Raw genomic sequence first — 23790 nt, 5'->3', positions numbered from 1 at the left:
GTAATATTGTACATTTTGCTGCGATACATTTAGCTGACAGATCCAGTTACTGGTAACTCTGCAGACACAAAACATACGGATATGAAATATGATGCTCTGCTCTAGATTAAATTACCCAACAGTATAAAGTAGTTAATACCAGCTGCATCTAGACCAGCCACAACAGTACTGCAATATTATAACTCTCTAACAATGGCCATTCTGCCACCTAACAAGTACTTTTACTGTTGATACTTTAAGTACATATTTGCTGCTAATACTTTTGTACTTTGTAAGTACATAAATTGAACACAGGACTTTTAATTGCAATGCAGTATGTTTAAATGGTGGTGTTGCTACTTTTACTTCAGCAACATTTCTCAATACTTCTCCCTCCCGTGGCGTAAGTAGACCTCCAGGATTCGAGCTTTGTGGACTATCAACAGCTGATATATAATAAAACCTATTTTAAAAAAAGAAATAATAGCGCAAAACTCAGTTTATTAAACCCAACATATCCTTCTGTAGTCTTTAGTATTCTACTGGTTTTGAGAATTTCCACCTCAAGGCAAGATAGTGAATTAATTGTTGTGGGCATAAGGGGTAGTTTAATGGAGCTTTATGATACGGAGGATTAAAAATAGTCAACTCAACGAGCATCGCCCAGAGAGCTCTGTTTATTAAGATGCAACATTTATGAGATGGTAATGACATTTTACCGGAAGACACTGCCTCAAGTCATTCATTAGTTTTTCCCCATGACAGCAAGCACATGATTAGTACTTCTGCTTCTTGTTCAGCCTGCATGCTATTTTGGAAATTGTGCAGACCGTGATCATTCCCCAAAACCCTTTCCACATCCACAGGAGATAACCACAACACTGCTCTATCTCAGTCTCTCTCAGTCATACAATATACTGCATGGATGAAACATTATTTACATACACACTCATCCATAATGCAGCCACACACACACACACACACCCCATCCCCTGGGCTGTATGGTATATAACTTTTTGTGGCAGTTGTATGAATATATACTACTGGATGTCAAAGTTGCCATCAACATGTCACTCGACATGCTGCTGCTGTTCTGTGTGTTGGCTCCCATAGGGGTGTCAGTGTTCTCCATAAACCCCTGCAGAGGGGAAAATGCACATGTAAACGTGCTTTTCCTGACTGCAGCACTTTTATAAATTATGCAAGAGTGTACACCAGGTATCTGGTAGATAAGGACAACCACTACTACTACTACTATTACTACTACTGGCTGAATATTTGATGAGCTGCCAGCCACAGGGCTTGAGGATGATGATGTCAGGTGGTCAGCAAGTAAGAGACTTACAGTTGAGTACCTTTACTCAAATACAAGTACACATTTTAAGTACTTGCACCATACTTCCATTTCATGCTACTTCATTCTTCTACTTACATTTCAGTTGAAATATTATCCTTTTTACTCCACTATATTTATTTGACAGCTTTAGTTACTACATAGAAACATGGGGTAACCCTTCTTGATGACTTTTTTTTTTTATTAGTAACATTTTTTTTATTTTAACCATTTATTTATTTATTTGATAATTGGTTTCATCTCATAAATATTCAAACCAGAATTCTTTGACAATACACACACACACACACACACACACACACACACACACACACACACACACACACACACACACACACTCGTATTCTGAGGCCAATTTACGTTAGTTTTTATAAACCAAAGCCAGTCAGGTGGAGTCTGACCTGGAAGCTGGTTGATAAAGTTTGACTAAAAAGGCTTGAAAACTCATTTGTTCACAGAGTTTTTGTCCACTGTGTCTATGACTATGATTAAATTAAGACATTCACTCAAAATGTCCAGTGTCCGTCAACCAAAACTTGACTGAAATAAGAAGCTGACTTACATACGAGTTCTGATCTCTAAGACTAAATTTGAAAATAGCTGACAAACTATCACTAGCTGTAATTTCCTTTTTTTGGGGTGGCGGGGGTTGGCGTTGGCTGATTTCACTGGAAATCTGGATTGTTGGTTATTTCTTTGGGCCAGAAAGAACAAATGTGCTGCCAGACACGCAGGACACCCGGTCAGTGTGAGAGCAGACCGGAAGCCTGCAGTTCTTCCTGTCTGTCTGTCAGTCTGTCCCAGTGGGTGCTCTGAGATAAGCCTCTATAGAGGATAGAGAACAACACACGTGTGCCAGGGAATATGATGCCAGAAAAGGCTACAGTGGCCAGGCTATTGTTTTCTTCTCCAGTGACTGAGAAGAGACCTGTCAAGGTATCAAATGAGGGGATGCAGGGACACACACGGGGTGAGGCCGTGTCAGTTGGAGCATGATTAAAATCTGGGAACATGCATTTGTCTAGTGCAGTGGTCAGCAACCTTTACTATCAAAAGAGCAATTTTTGGCCAAAAATAATTTAAAAAAAATCTGTCTAGAGCCGCAAAACGTATTTAAGCCTTATAATGAAGGTAACACATCCTATTAAGTCTAATGCAGTGAGTGCAAATGAGAGGCAGGATATTGAAGAATTGTCTTGAGGAGATTTGTGTGGAAGCTCTTTTCAGCAGGAGCTTCCAGTGTGTTTGTTCCGGAAATGTCTTTCAATTACTTTTGTTGTTGTTTGCAAATTTTTCGCCGCAGAAAGCAAACAAATCTGTCCAAATTAAATACTCCATTTTCCTCTAAGAATTTTCTTTTTTTTGGGATTTGGAAACCTACTGTAGCTAGGGAAACTCAAGATTAGCCAACACTGTTGAGGATTGCCAAAATTAGAGGATAAGCTACGGGCCGTAGACGTATGTTGGCTATGAGTAACAGTTTAGTTTACTGAAATGTTAAAATGTTAAAAATTGTTATTATTCAGTGTAAAGGCTAGGGATGCACCAATCACACTTTTTCAGTCCCGATACCGATAGTGTTCCCTGGGCTTTGGGTATCGGCTCATCAAGAGAAATGAAGGCAGGAAGGTCTGTTTACAGTACCTTCACACTAAAACTGAAGGTGTTTCTCAGGAGTAATCAGCTGAGGAAAGTTTGGGTAGTAGCATTTTTGTTCACGTTTTAGTCATCCAACCGTAAAAGGTTTAAGACTTAAGATAAATTCTGGGATTTAGTTTCCAATGTCTTTAAAGAAAGCCCCCACACACCCCCTTTTGTATTTAGTGGCAAGTGTGTTAAAGACACTGTTTGGGCAGATTAAAGCTGATGAATAATTAAGTTGACTTAAGAAGCTTATTAAATCCAGGGCTACAGAGGAGGGAGAGCAACAGGAAACTGAGCCCTTAAGTCCCCATGAGACACCCAGCCTCACTGGGGGTCGATGCTAACAATTACCTTTACCTTCCTTCTTTTACTCTAAAACACTGCAGGAAATGGTTTTGTTTGCTTGTTGCACATACTGTGCAGGGAAAATACATTCAAAACACTTCAAACCAGCCCTGAGGGAATGTCTAGGAGCAAGAACTGAATGAGCCAACTGCCAACCCGCTTCATGACACCACTTATCAAGGATCACCAATGTTGGGCTCAGTGAAGCCTGGTAAAAGACAGCCGGACTCAGTTGGACTGGCTTCGTGGTATACAGGCCCCGGGTGATAGAATGTGTTTTTACTTCTTGTTTTACTTTTGTGAATAATTGATGGAAATATTCACCTGTGACATGTTAAAATCTTAGTGTACAAGTACAGAAGAGTCATAAATAGGGGTGTAAGAAAATATCGATACACACGAGTATCACGATATTATGCTTTGCGATACTGTATTGATTTTCCAAAACACTATCATATATAAAGTACACTGTATAAACTCAAACTATTAAAGGGACTGTTTGTAACTTTTTAATCGTATAAATGTACCGGGTCGGGATCCCATGCGCGTTGCATATGCGCGCTCGCGTGTGGCCGGAGCCACTGCTCCGCTGCCTGCTTGCCTTCACAGACAGAGCGCGCATTCTCGCGTACTCGCTCCACCTCTGGACGTGAACGCGCGCTCACTCCACACTGCAGAAGAGTTAGTAGCTCTGAAAATATCTAGTGAATACAGTGGACGTTTGTGCAGAAATAAATGCTGCAGCTCCTCCGGACCAACAGAGGTTTTCCGTGTCTTGTGAAGTGAAACGTTATCGTCTCGTTACCGACCGGGTGCCGGTGTCTCCCTGTTCACTCCGGCTGCGGGTGGAGGCGACAACGTTACTCGCTGCGGAGCCCCGCTGCCTCAGCCTGCGTTGAGGCAGGAAAAGCCAACACTAGGATCCGCATTGATTCATGGAGAGACCTTCGTCTGGTCAGCTAACATTACTGCCAAGCAGGTGAAATATAGAGTGATATTGTGGTTTTAGCTGACGTGTGTCGCCTCACTGTTTTGAGCGATGCTCGTTCATGTCTATTTAGAGCGAGCGAGCGCGATCTCGACGCTGACTTTCGTTGACTTAACGGCGACAGGTGTCGTTGTTAACAAGCATTTCTGAAAGTTACAAAAAGTCCCTTTAATACATCTTAAGTATGCTGAGTCGGTCATGACACAATGAACAAAGTCTTGGACATCCCCTTGTACCACCAAGTAACTATTATTTGCATATTATGGGGCATTTCTTCTCAATAAAAAAAACATTATCTAAAATGTTTGATTTCTTTCCTTTAACCAACACATGATATTTATTTATTTAATAGAGTGAATTAAGAAAATTATAATACTAGCACTAGTCTGGTTTACAGTATCTGGTGCAATCACTCAGTATCTGTTTACAAAAAAGGATGTTGCCATTGTCTCTGTGACAAATTGAATTGTCAAAGGTCCACTAGGTTGAGCCTCTTGGTAGGATGACATATGGAACATCAGAGTGAGAATATGCTTATGGGATGCCTAGAAACATTCCTTACGACCTTGAACCATGAATACATTGCAATTAACAGGAGCAAGACAGATTTGAAAAGCTGTTCTCTTGTGACTGGAAGAAGGGAAGAAGACACTCACTCTTGGCCTTTTCATTCTTGCGCGAGGGCCTCCAGCGGATGCAGGACTTGTGTTCGTCCAGATAGAAGAACCGCACCAGTCCCTTGGAGCCGCCGCGGAGCTTCACCATCTGGGTCCCCATCTGCATGGAGCTCATACATTTCTCCACTGGGGGCAAGAAAACAAGCCAGACAGAAGAGACAAAAAAAAAAGGGTTGGAAAGTTGTCAAAAGGCAAAAACCGCTGGAGTGTGCACTGTGACAGACAAAAATGTACATACATAACATGTTTTCATTCAAGGGATTGAGCTTGTGTGTGCATGTATTTCCACAAAATTCCATCTGGGCTCTCATGCACAACACGGTTATTTACTTATACACTCACATGAACACAAAGCAATGCGAGGGAAATTCATTGGATATGCCTGTCACTGCTGACAGGGTTTTGCTTGTCTTGTGGGAGGAAGAGAAATGGAGAGAAGATAGATGACAGCGAGAGGCAATTTCTCCACGAAGAGCCCTTTAACAAGATCTCTACTTCACACTGTGGACTATGACAGAACAACAACAGTGAAACTCAATAAAACCAGGAGGCTCTTTTGAGATGTGAGGATTTCTAGGTGGCCTAAATGTAATAGAAATAATTCTGCACCGTCTAGGAATAAAATAAACACCTAGAAAATGAGACTGACTTTAATGAGACGTGTCAAAAACCCAGAATGGTGGAACTGAAAATACAGCCAAGCCTATCGTGTGTGCTTGCCATTATTTTGGGGGGAGAATTTGACAGTTCCTCCACAGGAAGCTAATAGTGTGGACGGCCACATGGCCCTGGGCTGCGGTTACACCCTATGTGGCCAAAATATCAATTATCAAGTGTCTGTCACATCCTATCAAACAATTTCCCCGCAGCATGCAGGAAACTGGGCCAACTCAGCACACACGTTTTTTTTAAGGTTAGTAGATCATCGACACACGTGGCTTTCAACATGTCTGGCTGCTTAACAAAAGTTTCTGACCAGAAAATTGGTTCAACTCAGCCTTGAGATATTACCGTTAAATTTCAAATTAAAAGGTGGTATCCAAATAATGCAGCATAAAGGCCAGTCGCTAACAATTCTTGGGTAAAATATCGTTGAGGAGGATACTTATAGTGTTTGTATCTTCTGGTTTCTGTTGGAACAAACTATTGAGAAACTGTTTATAGATAACCAGACAGGAATAGCTGTTTTTGGTTAATCCAGCACAATTTGCAAAAACCATAGACATTTTTTTACAGCATTGCCACAATGAATCTCTGGCAGTTGACAGATTTATATAGTTTCATAATATAAATCTATACTGGAAAAACCTGTGAATATTAGTGAATGAGTAGTAAACCATATTTGTGATAAAAACAGAAAGTGAGTGGTGCGTATGACATGACTGTTGTTGTACTGATGGAGCTAGTGCTGTGGAAATATACATTATGTTGAATTTATCAAGACAACAGGCCGTTGGCAAAAAGCAGTGATGTAGGTTAACAAAGTAAGCCAATCAATAAGTTTATGAATTATGTGAACGCTAGCTAGCTGAGTCATCGTGTGCTAAGTTTGGAAATAACTGAAAGGGTTAGTTTGGATTTTTTTTTTAAGTGGGGTTGTATGTATACTCCCGTGTTCTGCAAGGTAAAATGACTGTTTTTGTAAATGTAGTCTGGTGGCTTTGAAAACAGCAATATAGCAGCTTTTTACCTCTCAGAACACAAGAGTAACTGGTTGGTCGGTTGGTTAGTTTGTTTGCGTTATTGTGTGACTTTTGGATCTGAACTAACGTGGCGTCCACAGCAGTACATTGCTTAGCTTCCGTGCCGATACTCCTGTCTGCTTTTCCAAACTGGGTGCATACTGACCGCCATCTAAGTTACTGTATGTAACGTTAATACACTGACTATAAGGATGTAAATATACTGTATATGAAGCAGCATCATCATGCAGAAACATATGTCAGGTCACGTGGGAAAAAGTTTTTGGAAGGGCTTAAGGAAATAGCATTTTGACACTAAAGTATACATACATTCACCAAAATTCAAATTCACACAAAAATGTTTGGATTTGAATACATAAGGGACACCACTAGGAAGCTACAGAATGATATAAAAACCTAAAAAAATAATAATAATGGACCCACCCTTTAATTTAAAGCACTGTTAAGCTCTACGACTGTTCATTGACAGTCACATGACATTAAATAAATACAGTATGAGGGATCGTTTTGTAAAAGCTAAAAAAGATGGTCTCACGGACAGAGTGGCGACCCGAGGCGAAGCACCGAGAGACAGAAAGTAATTTTGACTTGGAGGTTAAGCGACAGTAATAGTGTTTAGTGTTTACTACTGTTGCCATGCAGCCTACTTTCCTTTCCGGTACCACTTCCGGTAGACTTCTCGCTTATCCACAGAATATTTTGTTTGTCCGCCTCCTGGCTTTTCGGAGCATATTGCAGCGAACAACGCGCTGAGCATAAAAGCCTCAGTGCATGCTTGTAGTGCGCGCACCATCCACGAAGGCCCGCACCACGGTGTCTCGTGCGAGTATGTAAACAAAGCTTCAACATTCTTGATGTGCCCCAATTTTTTTGTGTTCCTAAAATCAGATTCTGAGGAGCAGTATAAAGAACAAATTTACTGTCAGACCATTGTTCTTTATAATACAAGTGTTTTCAGACTTTCTCCATGCAGTGAGGAGGAGCTGAAGTTGTGCCAGAAATCCCTATGCCTAATCAAGAGTCAAACGTATCAACACCAAAGGAATGCACGTTCAATCGTGTCTGATGAGGCCGATTTGCAACAAAGAGAGTTCACAGAAAACACACAACTATGGAATGAATGATTGAGTTGAAACCTGGATCACATTTTGACCCAACTGACCTGAATGCAACATCCAAAATATCTGCTGTGTAAGTAAGTAAAGCAGCGGTGATGGATTGCTCTTATTGAGCATTGATTTGGTCCCGGCTGTGGCGAGCCCACCCCCAGGGTATTGTTAATTTAGTTCAGTAGCGTTCTTCTAACCTCTGCTATCGAATTCCTGCTCAGGACCATATCAGCAAAGTGCACAACTCTACAACACCACAGCCAGTGTATTGTTAGGTTAACAATACATGCCAACACAAGGCTGGTTTATTACAGCGTGCTGTGTGTGTATGTGTAGCGTTCTATAGGTTAAAGTGGTCCATTTGGCTATTACAGGCTAATCAGAGCATCTTTGACATCTTAAAAGACAAACTGTGTAAACGGCAGCATCACTACTCGACGACTACACACCCACTTTAATAGTTTTAAAGGAAGGGAAATGTTAAAGACAATTCAACGTGCTTTACATTGTGCATTAAAAACAAAAAGGAAATACGGCCTATAGCATTTTTAAACAAATTTAAAAGATATAAGCAGAGAAATACATACTCAATGTTAAAGATACAGATGCAAGCGCATAGTAGATAATGATGAGTGCTGAAGGTTCAGTCAAAGGCAGTAAAGACCTAAAAGGTTTAGCCTGTGGTGTATGCAACTACAATCTGCTGACGGTCAAACAGCTCCGGAAACCCCCACATGTTCCTGACATAGGATTGACTATTTCTGACACTTTTCACATCAACAACCGAGAGCAACATGATGAACGCCTTCCAGGAAAGACTGTCAGCATATTAACAAATAATGCAGAGTTTACACTACATGCTTTTAGCACGGATTTTCACAGGGCTGAACTGTTTTTGAAGATCGCAGACAAAAGCCCCAATTCAGAGGCAAATCGGCACTCCGTCCCACGAGTGACGATCGCCACGTGTGAATTTTCATAGACGCGATCTGATGCGCTGATGCGTCGCAGACACACAAGAGATATCTAGCAGGTTAAATATCTGGATCTGTCTGCGAGTCCAAATCCTGTAGGGTGAAGATTGTTTTGTCCGGCAATGACAGCAGTGACAACCTGAAGCCAACGACGGCGCAAGATAGGGGACGAGGGAAATATCAGGAGGAGAAGTCTTGGATCCCAAACGACTTGGATCGCTATAGCTTCTTACGGACATCCATTTTGGGAGGAGGAAAGAACTCATCTCGCGTGTGGTCTTATCACTTCCTGTGTGTGTTTTGTTGACTAAATGTAGTTCAGAGAGCAGGCACACTTGTTGGGGATTCCTCCAAGTGAAATGTCTGAAGATCACTCGTTTAATGTGCAAACCACAAACATGTCAATGACAGACAGTCGTGTAATGTGATCAGCACAGCAATCTGGCGTAGACCTGAGGTACTTCCATAGTGATTACAAGAACATTATTGTTTGTGCGGGTAGAACCATGGCCATACTGGGCTTCCAATACTTTTAGTAATTGAACATTCTTATATGTAACTAATTCAGTGAATAAACTGGCAATGCAAAGTGTCAGAATCAGTGAACAATGCTGTCTGGTAGAGCAGAACCCACGAGCCATCTGACTCTCCTGTTATCCTGCCCAGCAGACACACAAAGTTACAACCATCCTTTTTGGAATAATTAATACTGCAGCCACCACCGTGCCCACAGACTAACTCTTGGTACACACACACACACACACATCCTGAACTGGTCGACACAGTTTGGTCCTGCACGCAATTTTCTTCGGTTCACTACACAGTCAGTGATAAATCTATAATGTTTTACCCTTTCTTACTTGGATACAGGCTATACAGTATGTGTAGAACACAGGTCATTTTAGTGGGAAAGAGGATTTTTTGTTTGTTTTTTATCCATGTTTTTATATGTCCCATAGATTCTTTGTGATGCGGACTCTATGTCCGTGCAAAAACACTGAGGTGTTTCAGAGTCAGTTTTTCAAGTGTCCCATTGAGTAACTTACATAACTGCTATTACTGCCGGTGTACAGTGATAATACTTGTGGGCAATTTGTACAATAGGATGTGTGATTTGCTTTTAGCTCCTGACTATAAAATAGATCTGGCAACTACGGCTTGTGCTAAAATTTAGAGCCCCTTTTTAAATTTAATTATGTTTAAACATACTGTACTACCTCGGGGAGAGAGAGAGAGAGAGAGAGAGAGAGAGAGAGGGAGAGAGGGAGAGAGGGAGGGAGAGAGAGAGAGAGAGAGAGCTATTATGTAGATGAGAGAGAGAGCATGGGAGGAAGGGCTGAAGAGTAGATGTGAAGCAAAATCTTCCTCTGATATAAACCTTCAGTAAATTTCCAAAATACAACGTCCACATGGGCAGCTTTGGTTGTCTGTTGGCTAATCTATGCTAGTTTGTTTAACTTGAGTTGATTTTATAGCAAGTGCTGTTGTGGCAAACACAAATTAGAAATCAAGAGTTAGAAGAGTGTGTCGACAATTTTCAACTAAAATTGTGTAAGATCTGTCTCTGGAAACACAACAAACAATGCCATAATGAATGAATAATAAATAAACCATGTGCGGTATAATAATTAGATAATTGTCAAGGAGCCACTACACAGTCTTTACATTTTCAAAACAAAGGACAAAAATGTTATTTTGCGTTTCTTCTTTTTATTTTCTGTGCCAGAAATGTACCAAACTGTGACCCCCAAAACTGAGGGACGTACCAAACCATGAATTTTGTGCATTGTTACACCCCAAATAATAACAGTATTCCCATTAAGGATTACATCAAATGCCTGGTCAAAGTTGTAGACTTGTGCTGCTGCTTGTGTTTAGACACTTAAGACGTTTGTTAACAGAAAACCAGCGTTTTGTAGAAAAAAAAATGTAAATATTCCGCAAGGCAGAAAAATGTAGCATTTGTATTGAAACATTTCAAACTAGAATGGTACTCGGAGAGTGCAGACCTCCGCCGAGGTGCCTGACTTTAAAAACAGATTAGCACCAAATCTAAAACGTCATTCATAGCTGCAAATTGAATTTGTACATGAGCCATTACGCAAAAACACCTGAACAAACCAATTATCAACGCTGTTTGAGATTGGTTTTCGATGTGGGTGAAGGGAGATATTATCCATAACCAATTGACCCTTATTGATTTTACAGCTCGGGCTCTTTGACGCAACATAAATGCAACATGGCTGTGGACCAGCTTTTTATTGATTTTTAAGGGAAGAGTTCTTTCTGTAGCTGCTGGCTGATTGCAGCGCCTGGTGCCCAGTGGCAGAGTTAAGGATCAGCACTCCTTCAGCCAGAGAGTGGGCAGTGATCCATGAAATGAGCTGCTGTCAAAGTTTGGTTGGAACGAGAGCATGCAGACTCTGCAGGCTTTCAGGTCAGGATGGCACACTGCTGAAAACACGGGCTCATGCTCATCCTCCTCCTCCTCATCCTCCTCCTCCTGTCAAAGTTGAGCTGCACACTCTCGAACAGCCATCACGGTCTCCAGCGCAACATTTACATCTGCTGCCATCGCCGCCTGCGTCCACAGCTCACCATGGAGCCAGAGAGCTTAACTGTCCACCCACCATGTGAGTGTTCACTTAACTGACATTAAAAGGAAACTGTCGGGATATTCCATTCTCTAGACGAGGTGGAGATAAGTTGAGAACACAACAGCAAAGCAGTAGCGAGTCTCTATTTGCTCTGTCATGTTGCACACACACGTTTGATTTCACAAGTGCAGCGAGAGGCTAAAATCTAATCGAACTGCAACCAGAGACTTGTTTCAACGCGGAACACACTCCAGTTTGCGGTTGCCTTGAACACGATTTACTCACGGATGAGGAGGCAGTTCTCGCTCAAACTCCCCTGCCAGTCGACTAAAAGGAGAATGTGTTTGCTCTTGTGATGTAGCCGGCCGTGTGTGGGAAACCCCTTGGGAAGTCAACCAATCTTTGAAATATCTTCCTCCTGCACTTTGCTAAAGAGTACTCACACAGAAGTAGCATGGTCTGTGGGTTTAACCCACGTAGGTCGTAAAGCCTACGGGCTCTCGGTGGACACATTGTACTTTACTGTAGCCCACTTTTGCAGTGCAGGGCAATCAACCAACCGATAAAACTGGGTGAAGCAATTAAACAATACGTCAAAGATGGATTTAAATAAATCACTACTACTACAAGATGCTCTAACTGCAAAAAAAAATCATGTTTAAAATATTAAACGTCAATAAGCAATGCAATAATAACTCAGCAAGACTCCACATACAGAACAAAAAGCACAGACAAGCACCCATTTAGCAGTATGTGGTGGAAGAAATGCATTTGGCCCACTAGAAAGGTTCGTCATACCCTATGGAAGGCTGAGAGTGCCTGAATAATAAAGGCTGGTGTAATCAATTAACCAACAGCCCAGTGGTTTGGGACCTTGTGTTCATGGTTGGTGCTGAGGCTCCACTCATTCCTGTACTGTCTATAGAGCAATTAAAAGGTACAATTTAGAAATGTGTCTTCCACATCTATATGTAGGTTTACATGTGAAAACCATTTGAAGTTACAATAACACATCAAATGACCTCGAAAAATCACCAGAGTCTATTCAGACACCGGGATGTTATAGGCGTCAGTGAGATGCAACTAACATCAGGGGAGACTGCGGAAACTACAAAGCCACGTGGCATACAGTAGGTTGCTATGGCAATACGCAAACATGGACAACAGAAGAAGCTAACAGTCTGATTGCGTCAGATGAACCCTTAACAACCAGATATGAAAACACTACAGAGCAGCGTCACCTCGCTCAACCCGACCCGATACCAAAGAAAAAGTCTGTTTGAGCTGATATTTCTGCTGAGGATCAATAGTAGGGCTGCCCCCTCTGAGTCCATTAATCGACTAATCAGTTGTCTTCGTCTAAGTCGACTAAGATTTCTTTAGTCTTAAACTCATTTCCAAGAAACTTATGAACACATCTCTGGTGATTTAAAGTGGTGTTTTTGTGTGATTATTTGTGAAGAAACTCAGTTTTACAGACAATTAAATCAACTAATGGATTAGTCGATAAAGAATTTCTTTTGTCAAGGACAGCCCTACTCAACAGGCTACTAGGGTTGGGGCCAGTCTGAAAATGTTCGAACGACGGACCAGTATACCAAATTTTACCACCAGGTGCTGGCTCAGCAGCCGCTCCTGAGTGGACTGAGAGAGTCTGTGAATGAGAATGTAACAATTCCAGTAATGCACCTCCGAGCTGGTTTGCCAACCGCCATTAGACACTACATAAGAAGAAGAAACAGAGCGAAGCGGCACCACAATCAGAAGAACGACTGACACGTCATGTTTTTATGTGACACGTTGCCTCATCTCGTGCTTTTCGGCTCACCTCTTTTGTCGGCTTCAAATCCAAAATGTTGCCACGTTGGCATAGTTTTAGTTTTCCTTGAGACTAACTCTCACCCCAAAAAACACGTGAACTTTCCAGTAAACGAACACAACGTGCGTCATGCGCCTCTCTCCCCCCCTTACCACTTCTACTGTACATGTTGCCGGCCTCGGCTCGCGGCCTGTCAGACACTAGCAGCTCCTTCAGTCAGTTTATAAATAAACATTATGTAAACCACCTTGTCACATTGCTTATTAATAATGCAATACAAGCTGGATTTAGCGCCATGACGCTGTCCACACAGGTTGCTGATGTCGGCTACTTTTTAATTTGCCAGAACGTGTCAAAAAGACAAATGGCGGTTCAGCCGGTTTGCATGACATCAAACCGGTTTAAGCTTGTACACCGACCCAGCTGTAAAGGCTACATCTGATGACAGAGTTGGCTTCTGGATGACATACATTAAATACATTCAACAGCCCCATGACTGACCAAACAGGCTCTGTATTGTGTACCGTATTTGTGGTAAAGAGAGAGGGTCCACTTCATTCACAAGCTTTTACTGGTCCTGCTGCTGAACCATTATAACCATAAAGCATTGTAGGTGACAAATGTACAGTATATCACTGCCATTTCACATTTCATTTGGGAAAAAAATCGCCTGTTGCTGCACTTTACAAAATCCCATCAATGCACCATCTCCTGCACTAAATCTTTTTTACTAGCTCAGCTCAGCTCAGTTACTTTATCCAGCACTGCTGAAATTCACACTGCCAACATTCCTTTGTCATTTGGAATATGTTCTAAAGGTGCTTCGTGGTAACAAATCAGCCAAATGTAAGTGTGTCTTCTGTGATAGTCCGACTGTTCAACAATTAACAGAGGTCGGTATTCTCTGAACACTAAATAGACCAATAATTAACAAAGGAGACGTCCCGGTAAGCGCAGTGTTCACCGCCAAACTGTTTAATCTGGTGTCCTAACCAGAAAATAAGGAGGAAAAAAACAAAAACACAATGGGTGCAATTAACAGTAACTGTTGACATTTCTACGAGCTGATGGCAAGACCACCAACACAAGAAACACCAATTTTCTGTAAGTTCCAAAGTGCAAATTATTCAAGCAAATCAACTTTGAGGAAAGGAAACAAAAAAATCCAATCAAAAATAAAGAAATAAAACAAAAGGAGATAATGACACAGCTATGAGGAACGTCAGCAGTAGTAGAAGTAGAGTAAGACGGGGATGAACTGTTGTAAAGCAGTCAGATGCTGCTTACGCATCGTTTTTGAGAGAACAAAGACACAACAGCAGCACAGACACGTACAACACCTTGTAGAGATGGTGAGAGAGACAAAAGTGGAGCACGAGACACACAGAAAAGGCAGCGCACTCTTTACTAGTGGGGATCTGGGCTCGTTGCCGTGGTTACAACATCAGATTTAAAGCGTGTGGATGTGGAGAAGACGCCCATTGTGGAGGAACGCTGAATGTTAACTGGATGATCAAATGGATGAAAACAAGTTCCGATCCTATCTGCAAGCTTGATTAATGAGAGCAAACAAAAAGCCTTATCAGGAGTGATCACAACTAAACTAAAGCGCTTGTTTCTGTAGATAATTTGTCCTGTTTTCTCCACCTAAGCCTCAGAAAAAAGGCTCCATTGACAACTGTTTCGATTCAGGACGACACATGAAAGTGTAAATGTTTTAAATTTAAAATAGAAACAAGACTATGTGTGGTTCATATGCAATATATCCGACACCAACAATTTGAATCGCAAACAGTTTGACAGAAAACTATATTTTCATGTTAAAATCACACAATGCGGAGAAGGCATCTGATCAGCCTGATCTCACAGAAGTACATCAAACAGGACCTGTTAACAGCGCTTTACGTGGTGGTGGCATGGTATGAGTTAAAACGGAAACAATGCCAATGGAAAATCAATAAGGATCCTTTGTCGTGGTGGACACACGACTTCCCAGGTTCAACAAAAAAATATGTTTTAATCAAATCTGTGTAGGGAGGAGGTCAGGGTGGACAGATCAAACACAGGATAGTTTGGGTGTTTTGAAGTGCGGTTGTATGCGGTACTTATCCATAGCAGGTGTGGTACTTACAGTAGATGGTCTGCGTGCCCCTAGCTTGGATAAACAGACAGGATTACCAACGCCAGAGCAAAGCAATGCAGTGCTGTGGACGGGGACGGCAGGAAAACGTATTTTAGCCACCTAAAACAAAGGCTCACCTAAAAAAAAATAAAAAAATCTCAATCTAAAAATCAATATCTGTTTAAGTGTACGCTATATTAGAATATTTTAACCACTTTATCTCGCCGTCAGACAGCCCTTTCCGGCGGTGGAACTGAACTGAAAGAGAAGCTTATCTATGCTCTCTCCAAAGCCAGCAGGCTCAGATGACAAAAACAGTATAGATACGTTTCACTTTCAGTTCAGTTCGCCGTTGGAAAATATTCTAGATATAGCGTACATTTAAACAGACATACTTTCTTTAGGTGAGCCTTTCTTTTAGGTGGCTAAAATAAGTTGTTCTGCCGTCCCCGTCCACAGCACTGTATTGCTTTGCTCTGGTGCCGGTGCTCCTCTCTGTTTCTCCAAGCTAGGGGCACGCCGGCCGTCATCTACTGTAAGTAATACACCTACTGTGGATAAGTACCTCATACAACCCCACTTCAAAAAACCCAAACTATCCCTTTAAATTGGGATGTTAAGGTGGACCAGCTATTCTCATTGTAGTGACAAGCCGCTCCTCCGGGTTTTGGTGGAGCGGCTGCTGAGTCAAGTGCGACACTTGGTGTTTAAATTCGGTATACCGGTCCATTCCATTGTTGTGGCTTAATATCAAACCGGTTTGAAAATGTTTACACCAGCCCAACTCTACTAGGGACAGATCACGGTTAGGCAAATTAATCATGGAAATGGTAGGCAACAAAATTTAAATGCACAAAAACAACAAATGTATGACTATCCCTAGAAATTATCCCCATTCTGCACAAAAGGTAGACAACATAACTCTTCAAACACTAGTTGGAAGTAAATTACAAAGAGTCTCACAATACAAATATGAATAAACTAGGGCTGTCAAAGTTAACGCATTAATAACGCATTGACACAAATTTGTTTTAACGCCACTAAGTTCTTTAACGCAACTTGCAATTGTTAGGTTGTAGCGGCCTCAGTTTTAAAGCTAGAGTGAATATACTGCTATCATATGAAACTAGAAAAAAACTACCTATGGAATCCATTGATACCAATCATATCGTATTAGCTTGTCGCAAAAGAGGCCAACTACTCCAAACTTAAGCAAAATTATGCTGAGGAAAAACTGACATGGCCATTTTCAAAGGGGTCCCTTGACCTCTGACCTCCAGATATGTGAATGAAAATGGGTTCTATGGGTACCCACGAGTCTCCCCTTTACAGACATGCCCACTTTATGATAATCACATGCAGTTTGGGGCAAGTCATAGTCAAGTCAGCACACTGACACACTGACAGCTGTTGTTGCCTGTTGGGTTTGAGTTTGCCATGTTATGATCTGAGCATATTGTTCATGCTAAATGCAATACGTGTGAGGGTTTCTGGACAATATTTGTAATTTTTTTGTGTTGCTAGTTGATTTCCAATAATAAATATATATATACATTTGCATAAAGCAGCATATTTGCCCACTCCCATGTTGATAAGAATACTAAATATTTGACAAATCTCCCTTTAAGGTACATTTCGAACAGATGAAAAATGTGTGATTCATTTTGTGATTAATCATGGACAATCATGTGATTAATTGTGATTCAATATTTTAATCAATTGACAGCCCTAAAATAAACCCAACTCAAGAAATGATTTACCACTTTAGACTATGGTGACTAGATCATCTGAATAATAATATTCCATGCCATTGGAGTCTGTCCTGAACTTGACAAAAACACATTTTTGTACTCAGCAGATTAGGGATTTCTGGCACTATACTTCCAAGGTGCATGGGCAAGGGAAAAAGTCAGAAGATGACAGATAAGTGTTTTGACCTTGGGTTTGAAATCATTTAGAAGACGAACTGAATTTGGAAATGCTGCCGTCACATTTGAATTCAATTGCCACCTTAAAAATATGTTAGCGAGGAATGTATTTGTTTTCAACCACACCAATTATTGTCAACACTAGTAAATTTCAGGTCTCTACTTCCTGGCAGGATGTGGTTGCCGTCTAAGGGGACGATCTACATCAACACTCCAGTATTTAACAGGCATTAACAGTCCTGCTGGAGGCCACAGCTGCTGTGGCTGTTCGATGGGTTTAAAGCAGGAAGCAGAGAACTGGTGACTGACGGCTAAGGTATAGCAGTTTTTCACCAAAACACAGCTGAGGCTGAAGCCAGGTAAGATGAGTGGGTGTCACATCAGTGACGTGGCAGGGTTATCCTGGGTGGCTGCTGTCCTGCTGCCACAGTCACAATGTGGGCCGAGCAGGCGGAGTCAGCTGCTGTCAGGGCACCAGGTTAAGCTCAGAGGGATTGTCTGGTGGCCATATGTTGCATCCGCGCACACACAGGTCACTCTGTGGTGCAGATGGCCATTTTGCTGATGTTAAAGTAGCAACCTAATGAGGACTGACAGTGTGGTAGTGTAAGGGTTAAAACACACACAGACACTTTGATATTTGTGGGATGGGAAAATGAATGGCACACTCCCTGCCCACAACAGGTGGGTCGAGCAAGGCAATGCACCTCTGACCGCTCAAGTGGGCACACACTGAGGTATATTTTCCTCATTTATAAAGGTGTTTCAAAGGTGTTTAAAGTTGTCAACCACCTTGTGATCTGCAATGGCCACCATAAAGTACAGTCTTATAGGGTGACGGACAGAATCAAAATACCAATAGATTCATTCAAGTCTTTCGAAAGGTTGAAGTTACATGCAACAAGTTGTCATGAAACCAAGCAAGTAGTTCAATGCTTGTGATTCTGTTGCTTCTTGCACAAAAAAAAAAATTCGGATTTGTGTCGATTCTTACAAACGTTCACTGTCAGAAAAGTGGGCCGATACTCACGCAGTACCGGTACTATTTGGCGTACCGTTTTTTTTTTTCTGAGTCATAATCATATGGCGCAACGCCAGCGTTTTTGCGCCACGCCTCAGCCATAAGGACATACGATAAACAATGCGGAGAGCATCTAGACGAGTCACCATGGGAGAGGAGGGGGTTTAGAACTGTAATTCATTGATTCAATGTTCACATCCTTTTTGTAAAATAATTAGTGACCTGCTCGTCGTATTTCTTTTCCGAGTCTGCTCTTTTGATTTACAGAATATAATTTTAGAGGGCAAACATCTTCAGGAGAATTTAACATTTAGATGAAGGCTGTGATATTTGTAAATAATAAAATAATTATTTTTTAGCAAGTTTAGTTTTTCACCTTATTGGGCGTTATCTTAAGCAATGACAATGGTTAAAAAATATATATATATCTCCTAGTATCTTTTTTTCACTTATAAATAAATAAAACATTATGATCTCAGTTAAAGTCTCCATTGCTGACCAGTTACACAAAAAGACAACAAAGTAGACCACAAAGAAGAGTTGGACATATCGTCACTGCAAGGAATTGTGGTTCGGACATGGTGGCCAACAGCTTTACTAACACTGTTTATCTTATTGCTTTTTTTTTTTAGACATCCGCAACAGGCTGATATCTTGGATATCCAACCAGTGTAACTCTACTCAGAGTATCCGACAAAGCTTACCCATGTAACCGAGCCTCCATTTGCAAAACGCCATAATGCTGCTGCCTATCCAGAAGAACTCATCCACTCTGTGGGACGGAGAGGCCTGCTGCTGGCTGTTACACTGAGCCACCTCCTTCTGTTTGTCCTTGTCCTCCTCTGAGGAGAAAGCCCCTCTAGCAGGAGGTCCGGGCTTGTCTCCCGTGGCGGCCGTGGCAGTGGAACACATCAGAGCTGAAGACATTGAGCCGATGGGGAAAAAGCTGTTCCTCTTGGATGTGTTCATTTAGAATAACTGAGATTACAAGTTTCCACCTAAAAACATAAGGGGATGCTCCCACGAAAATTTCATTTGAGAAAAAAATGTTGTTTTGGGTAAATTAGGGACGCAAAATAGACATCTTCCTCAAGTACTTCTGAGTAAATGTTCTTTTTGGGTAATGTTCTATATCCTTCGTTATTCTAAAAACTCACATAAAGTATAGCATCACTTTCCTTCCTAAATTCAAAGCAAAATCCGCAGAAAAAAGAAAGAAAAAATTCCTCTCAGCCTCCGAATAGTATCAACAGTTGGTCAATAATCTTGTGATGTTATTTCCCCAGCAAACCTGCTTATTGCGCCGTCATTTGTTCAATATTCTTCCATCTCAAAGAGCAAAAAATGCAGCAGTAAGTTTTTCAAAGCAACAATTTGTCTTCATGCCGTGCCATCATTTCTTTATTTCTTCCCTCAGCTAGCATTCATCAGCATAGTGCTGCAAAAAACGGCTGGCATCTTATGAAAGAGAGAGACTGTGGCCGCGGCGAAGGAAAGCAGGAAAGACATGCAAGCACAACAACACAATCTGTAACTGTGCAACATGTGTTGGGCGGGCAGAAATCCTAAATCCCTAGGAAGCAGTAATCCTGGTCTAGGAGATTTGCTAAATGTGTGGAGTGGAATGCACTGACCCACAGAAAAAAAAGACAGACAGGGGAGGATGTCAGGACATGATAGAGCCCTAATAAAGATGGAGCTTATTTTATGCTCCAGGACCAATTAAAGAATCCGTTTGATGTCGGGAGGTGTTTCCCTCTGAGGGGCTCCGGACAGTCTGAGCTCTGATATTCCCTCACCTGTCTGCAGCCGAGCTCCACATGAAACAGTTCTTTTATCAATTACCATGCACTCCCCGTACACCTCTGGCTCTGTATCATCAGTACAGATTGAAAACTAGAATTCATTATTTCGGCGTGTTCGTGTAAATCATTTACCCGAGCATACAGAGCGGTTCTCATTAGTTTACCGTTTGCTCAAAATGTCAATATAATTATACTATGCCAGTTTTCATAAAACCTTTAATACTTCACCAAATTTGCTCTGGCTTTTCTAAAACCCCATGACAACACCACCTCCGAAAAAAAATGTAGAGCTGTGGACTGAAATAGGTCAAGTTTCAGGCTGACGCAGTCCGAGCACGTTGAGCGGTGTCAAACAGTGTCAGACATCAGGACCTGGATCTCTGCTTGACAAACAGGTGCCAGGTACTGAATATGGAACGGTTTCTCTTATACAGAGCTGACGGAGTCTGACAACGAGTCAACATGAGAAGCCCCCCTGCAGAAGTATAGCTACTGTCCAACTGTCCAAAGTGAAAGCAGAACTTCTTGGGTTATTTAAGAAAACCAATTTCAAAATCACATTATAGATATTTGTCTATAATTAATCAATGGAATTTAGTAAAAATCCAGCCCTGGAACATAATCTGACAATTTATTTAATTTGTCTAAACTGGGATTTTCTAAAAAGAAAACATTCTTTAGACCGCAGAGATTACAGCTAAAAAGTTTGAATACAGTATGTTGCAAGAGGGCTGACAAGTTTGTAAATATACATGGGAGCTGTAGTTTTCTTTGTAAGACTACAAATTAATTGTTGATTTCAACTTCTACATACCATTTTATTGTTTAGTTTTGCTGATTTTTTTTAGTATTTCTTTTATAATTTTGAAGCAAGACAAATACTCTAGTGATGGACAATCAAAATCAAAAGAATCAAAACGCTGAAACAACAACGGCATTAACAGACAATGTGAGCTGTCCCAATTCAAGGTCCACCTCCACTGCATCACTGGGACACTATACGTATGTAACACCTTTGGAAGACCGAAGGCTAATAGGCTAAACATGTGTGTCCTCCCCAAAGGGGATAATCCTCAGAAGGGCTCACCACAGTATCATCACAACTCCCTGACCATTATACATGGAGCTCCACACAAACCAAATGGCAAGAGGCAGCTGCATTTCTCAACAACATTACGAGGTAATACAAGTCCAGTGAATGAAATAGATGAATATACATACAGTAGGTAAGATAGTTCAGACTGTAAAATACTATACATTTCCACACAGGCAAGAGCAAATCAAAGTTGTGTGGATGAAGTCACAGCAGACAAGATTAATAAAAGATTTTAAAAACGTCTATGTTACAACTACTAGTGTAAATTGGGTTTTTATCTTCCACTTGGTGTCACAAACAGGATTAGCATGATGTAGCCGATAAAACAAAAAATCTAAATTAACAGTTTTATTCTCATCATTCGGCCAGCGATACAACGTCCCTGATTCCTGCACTTCTTGGGTTGCATATGGTTGAATGCACTCGCTGGAAGTCGCTTTGGATCAAAGCATCAGATAAATTAATGTAATGTAATGTATACTTTGAGGGTTTTTTTTAAGTAGTATTTTAAGTATTGCACTTCACTAGATGTCAAGTCACTTCCCTTACAACATACAGTAAAAGTAAGAGTACTTTTACTTGAGTACAATATCCTAGCACTCTTTCCATGAGATGCGGTCACCGATAAGTCAAAAGTTTAAAGCAAGGCAGCAGCAGAAGCCAGGGTACGGTTAAGTACGCATGCACGATCACAATCAATGGACTTTCTGCTCTACAGAAACGGTATCATCTCTGTGAAATGACATAAACCAGCTTCATGCCAGGTGGAGTGAAACACTGAGTCTGCAGCACTAACACTGGACTTTAGGGAGGTTTTGAAGGCTGGTGAAAGGCTGGACAGAGATTGAGGCTGATCGAGGCCCTTTTCAAATTATGGGGGCAAGACAGCGACAGTTGAAATACAAACAAGAAACGTGGAGAGATTAATTATCAGTGTAAATTAATTATGTCCTGATTTGAGCTAGTTTGACATGTAAACAAGAAAAAAAATCATAATGGCGGGATTCTCCCATGCGGGCTTTTTGCTTTGGTCAGAAAAGTCCCCATTAAGAAAACGACCACAAGGAAAGGCCATTTTGGCAATTTAGACCAGGACATCATTCAAACAGATGAGTCCACTTTGTAATTTCATTTTCAACTTTATGTTGAATTTGAAAATTAAAATAACAAGACCATGTCACATCCAATTATCATTATCATCCTTAGTTACCCTAAGGAGTATACAATACCTATCTAATTATGGTCCAATGGAGCTTTCATTTTAATGTTGGCTGTAATTGCATTGTCATATATTATAAGCTTATAATTACCTCCGCCAAGGCCGAAGGCCTAGGAAGGAGGTTATGTTTTCACTGGTGTTGGTTTGGCAGTTTGGAGGATAACTCCAAAAGATCCATCCGCGATGGTTTTTAATTACATTTTTTGGGGGGGTGGGGTGTGGCACAATGAACAATGAACAATCCATTAGATTCTGGTGGCGATCCGGAGCATGATCCGGCTACGTGAATTATTTTTAATAACTCCTCTCAGCCTGTGCATTAACACCACAGGCTTTAAGACATGCGCAGTGTAACTGATGAAGCGTTCATGACGCGTAACCCTGCCTCTTTCCTTCTGCCTGCAGAGAGAGGGACAGAGAGAGCGCGGGGGTGGAGGGAGGGGGGGGGGGCACCTGTAGATTTGGCGTTTTTTCACATTAAACTCGGTGAAATTAAAGACGAGTTTGACCAAAGCACACTTGGTGTGAGAGTAACGACGACGGTTCAGGTGAGCTTTACTTTGTTTCTGTCCAGTTTGAATGAAGTGTTTTACGATGCTCCGCTACGTACAGCTGATCTCAACATAAACAAAATCATACGTGGATGATGGCGCAAGCTGCATGGAAAGGGGGGACAATCGTACTCGGGCAACTTGGCGGAGGTCTACACTCTCCGAGTGCCATTCTAGCTTAATTTTGTAATGCATCGTTCACAAATAAAAGGGGAAATTTAAAAGTAATTTTGATTAAATTATTGCATGTTAATATCGGCAGCCACTGACTTCAATACACCACAGTATATTGCCCTACATGAGCAAGCAGATTCAACAATAACCACATGAAATACAACAAAGGGGGCCATCACCCTACGACATTAATAATCCTGAGAGTTGCCTTTAACTTGACTTTCTCATTCCACCACAAACACAAAATGTGATCAGCTCACTGCTGAGGCTTAAATAACTTCTAATTTAGGATGCTGTCGCCAGCAAAACCGCTTAAAAAAATCTGGCTTTATACCTGCCCACCACCATGTTATCTGTCACGTTAATTAAGTGTCTGACCTCAAATTATTAAGGAGTGATCCAAACCAGAGGCGTGTACCCCGTCTGTGTCAACAAACCAGCCCTCCCCCCCCGCCCCCGATGATTTCATTACACACATTTGCTTTGCTTGTCACCACCTCTATGTAGCCATTAACTGTAGGCAATAATTGAATCGTTGGGGTGCTCGATCCAATTCGGAATACCTCTTAAACATTCATTTAAAAAGCTTGTTAACAAAGTTTGCTAGAGTAAGACCTTGCAGGGAGAGACTGAGAGAGCCTGCTGAGGACTGTGAGTCGACCAAATGTCTGACCAAATGCTGCTT

The 23790-nt window shown here is 41.3% G+C and overlaps 1 protein-coding gene across 2 annotated transcripts in view; it reads right to left on the bottom strand.

The window, feature by feature from the left end:
- Positions 1 to 23790, bottom strand: part of plch2a (phospholipase C, eta 2a) — a 214947-nt gene that overhangs the window by 49106 nt on the left and 142051 nt on the right. For both annotated transcript variants that reach the window (XM_074643129.1, XM_074643128.1), the window contains one exon: positions 4967 to 5113. In XM_074643129.1, coding sequence (XP_074499230.1) covers positions 4967 to 5113 — 147 coding nt within the window. The remainder of the gene's footprint in view (positions 1 to 4966; positions 5114 to 23790) is intronic.

This window comes from Sebastes fasciatus, chromosome 8 (assembly GCF_043250625.1).
Source record: "Sebastes fasciatus isolate fSebFas1 chromosome 8, fSebFas1.pri, whole genome shotgun sequence".
In the NCBI taxonomy this organism is placed as follows: Eukaryota; Metazoa; Chordata; class Actinopteri; order Perciformes; family Sebastidae; genus Sebastes; species Sebastes fasciatus.
Note: the sequence above shows the minus strand (reverse complement) of the source record. Positions and strands in the feature narration are given on the sequence as shown.